We start from the raw sequence: 3780 nt of genomic DNA, 5'->3' as shown, positions 1-3780 counted from the left end.
AACTTGTAGCTGCACCAAATGGTTTTTCTTCAAACTTTGTTGCAACAGATATTATTTGATATATAATATTACATTTTTATGTTGTTTTTTTTTTCTTGATGACAAAAATAAACTTTAAATGACAATAACACATGTGAACTCTCACCACAAAAGTTGACAATATATCAAATGTCATCATCAATAACTTGCTATAAATTGAAACTCATCCCACAAGATGCAGGCACACCACTCCTAAAACACACATCCTCCCTTTTAGCCAACCAAACACTTCATGGATTCCCAAAGATACGATGAGCTCCATGGAAGCAACAATTGGGCTGGCCTTCTTGACCCTTTTGACCTCGACCTACGTAATCTCATTCTCGGCTACGGTGACCTAGCATCGGCCGCAGAGCGGGCATTTAACAATGATGCCGCATCTTTGTACAACGGCTACAGCAACTATGGCAAGAGCTCGTTTTTCAAACAAGTCATGCTCCCTTGGGCTGATTCTAAGTACCAAGTCACTTCCTTCATCTATGCAACCGCTCATGTCAGCAGTATGTTTCCTATCTTAAAGCCTATCCTGTCTCATTTTCCTCTCTTGCCGCCTGACCTGTCTCGTGGAGGAACTGAATTCGAAACAAACTGGATGGGGTATGTTGCCGTTTCGAATGACGAGTATAGTAAGCTCATAGGTCGTCGTGAAATATGTGTGGTGTGGCGTGGGACGGCTAGGTATTACGAATGGATAGAGGATATACTAGGTGTGGACCCTGTACCAGTGAAGCCACTACTACCCCATAGTAGTTCGTCGTTTTTACCAGGGCAAACCCACCATGAAGGCGACAATAACCAGCGCGGTATATATCACTTTTCTGTTAGAAAAACCTGGAGTGTTGCAATGGTTTTAAATCTATGTATTGTTGATAAACCATTTTGGGAAAATCATCGATTGATAAAAAAATTAACATAATATGGATTAATTAAATTTTAAGAGGTTTTAAAAATAGGCATACCCTCAACCAATCAATCAAAAAAAACTCAGAATAAGCAAATTCAGCTAAGGAAACTGAATTTTACCGTCTCGAAAAAATGGGACAACAAAACAAAAAAAAATAATTACGTGTAGGGTGCCAGCTCTATTTTAGCTAACGATTAAAAGAGCCGACTCTATCTTAGTCGGCATGGAAAAAAAGGGCTACATCTTAGCTAGAAGCTAATAAAATTGGTGCTATCTTAGCCGTCATAGAAAAACAGATGAAGCTTTAGCTGCCGGCTAAGATGTAGCCATTTGTGTTTCTGTAATGGCTAAGATAGAGTTTGCTTCTTTAGCCGTCAGCTAAAATAGAGCGACATTTTCACGTTACCACAAGAAAATGAAGCTATAGCCGTGACATTTGTCACCGCTAAAGATAGCAATCGTCACGCTAATGCCGCTGAAGATTGGTATTAAGAAATGAGTGTCTGGGTTGATTGTGGACACCGCGTTCTGGATCAGTCCTTTAGCAGTGACAAAAGTGTCGCCGCTAAAGGTAGGTGTTTCTTGTGGGTAAAGTTATTCTACAATGACTTCTAAAAATAAGAAGTGTAAAAAGACAAAATGAATTAAAAAGTACAACACAAAGAGCAAAATATAACATAATGCCGAAAAATATAACACGATACAAATATAGAAAAGACACAATGATGTAAACAAAAGAGTGTAAAATCTACAAGCTAAACATCTAAAAACAAAAACCTAAAATCCTATATCGTGGAGTTCGATGAGACGGTTTCAATGTCGCTTGAATGAGGTCAATTGGAGTCCCTTTGATACCATTCTTACGACTTCTTATTTTTAGGGGACTTTGTATTTGATCCTAACCCGTTTCTTGTAATGAGTGTAATTATTAGATTGCTTGTTTCGTGACACATTGTACCTTTTTTAGTTTTTGTGCCGACTAAATTCCAACTTCTTTAGCCGATTTTGCTTTTTTGGCGTTATGTGTTGGTTGGTTTTGGGTATGGCTACTTTTAAAATGCTAAAATTCAATGTTTATTTTGTTATTTTTTTGTGTCAACCGATGATTTCCCCATTTTTTTCATGGATGTCGACTGTACTCCCTGAACATTTTTATGTATTATTTTTGAGACATAAATTTCATAACTAATTTGTCATTGTTTCATACAGATATACCACATGTCATGGGAGGATGGCTTTCACTTTATAACACAAGCGACCCGAACTCGGAGTTCATTCCGTCTAGTGCCCGTAAACAGCTCTTGCAAAGTATCAAAGAGTTACTGGAAAAGTACAAAAATGAAAAGGTAAGCATAACATGCGTGGGACACAGTCTTGGTGCATGTCTTGCTGCTCTATCTGCTTTTGACATTGCTATGAACGTTGTTACGCCCGATATCAATGTCTCAGCTTTCATCTTCGCCTCTCCACAAGTCGGGAATCAAGCTTTTAAACAAATGATGGAGAAACTGCCTAACCTTAAGGTGCTAAGCGTAAAGAACGAGTCAGACATTGTCCCGTTATGGCCAAGCAAGATAACAAAATGGGTCAATGACAACACATGGGTGACTCTACCAACTAAATGGCAGGAATATGTTGATTTTGGGGTCGAGTTGAGGATTGACACCAAGAAATCGCCATACTTGAAAGACGAAAAGGAGATTAAAGGCACGTTTCCTCCATTTGTTTATCATAACTTGCAGGGTATGTTGCATAGTTTGAGTGGATGGAATGGGAAGGATGGTGATTTTGATTGGGGTTTAGTGAAGAGGAGTTTAGGGTGGGTTAACATGTCAACTGATTATCTGAAAAAAGAGTACAAAATACCAGCGAATTGGTGGGGTGAGAAGAACAAAGGGATGGTGCTTAATGACCATGGTTATTGGGTTCTATCACCAGTACTAGATCGCTATGACCATGACTTACCAGAATAAATCATCAAATGATCGGTCGTGGGTTCAAACGGTGGTGTGTTTACTAAATAAATGATGTATTGGTCTTACGATCAAAATGTACGGTGTGTGTGTACACCCAAACAATAAGCATATTTATTATGCATTGTGATTGTTTTTCATTGTATGTTATTTCAGTTTTATTGTAACATGTGTTCTACTCGAGACCATACAACTTTTGTTGTGTGTTTAATTATTCATATTATGCATAATGTTATCTTGTATTTAGTTCCTAGTATGTGGTCTTTCTTGGCCATAAAGCTTCCAAGTTGTAGTGCCTTAGTAGAAGAGTCCACAACTTAATCTTTTGTGCTACAGTATGTTACTTCCACTTGTTTGTCATTAACAAATTTCCCGAATAAAGTGGTATCGGGTATCAACGTGTTTGCGCTTGCATTGAAATACTGAAATACTGGGTTTCTGGGAAGAGGAATGGCTGATTAATTTTCACAGTAGTTCTTTGTAGGCTAGTTTGCATGTTTATTTATATATTCTAAAGTTCCATTTAGCCATAGCGCTTGACGACCAGCCCTCGGCTTTTGTTGATGATAGAGTAATTACGTTTTGTTTCATTGATTGCCAAGATCCAAGAAATAGCACCCTAAATCTTTATTAAAAATAAATCATGTGGTGCTAGCTTCTACTATCATTGATGTTTCCTCGGAAATCATTGTCATTATATAATTGAAGTATAATGTTTTATGCATTGATGTAGACGATCTATTACGGGTCCAATCGCAGAAGACCCAAGAGGATTATTAAGAAGCCTGCTTGGCTAATGGGCTAGTCCAAGGAATCCACTCATGTTATATTCGCATCTTTTATTTGTTCCGCACGTTTATTTTT

General features: G+C 37.9%; 1 protein-coding gene across 1 annotated transcript; it reads left to right on the top strand.

The window, feature by feature from the left end:
* Positions 1-211: 211 nt before the first annotated feature.
* On the top strand, positions 212-3134 carry LOC110889486 (phospholipase A1-IIdelta). Its single transcript, XM_022137018.2, has 2 exons — positions 212-842; positions 2153-3134. The coding sequence occupies exons 1-2, from the start codon at positions 272-274 to the stop codon at positions 2914-2916; spliced, it is 1335 nt and encodes a 444-aa protein (XP_021992710.1). The 5' UTR covers positions 212-271; the 3' UTR covers positions 2917-3134.
* Positions 3135-3780: the final 646 nt, after the last annotated feature.

Source organism: Helianthus annuus, chromosome 2, assembly GCF_002127325.2.
Source record: "Helianthus annuus cultivar XRQ/B chromosome 2, HanXRQr2.0-SUNRISE, whole genome shotgun sequence".
NCBI lineage: Eukaryota > Viridiplantae > Streptophyta > Magnoliopsida > Asterales > Asteraceae > Helianthus > Helianthus annuus.
This window is presented reverse-complemented; position numbering and strand designations above follow the sequence as displayed.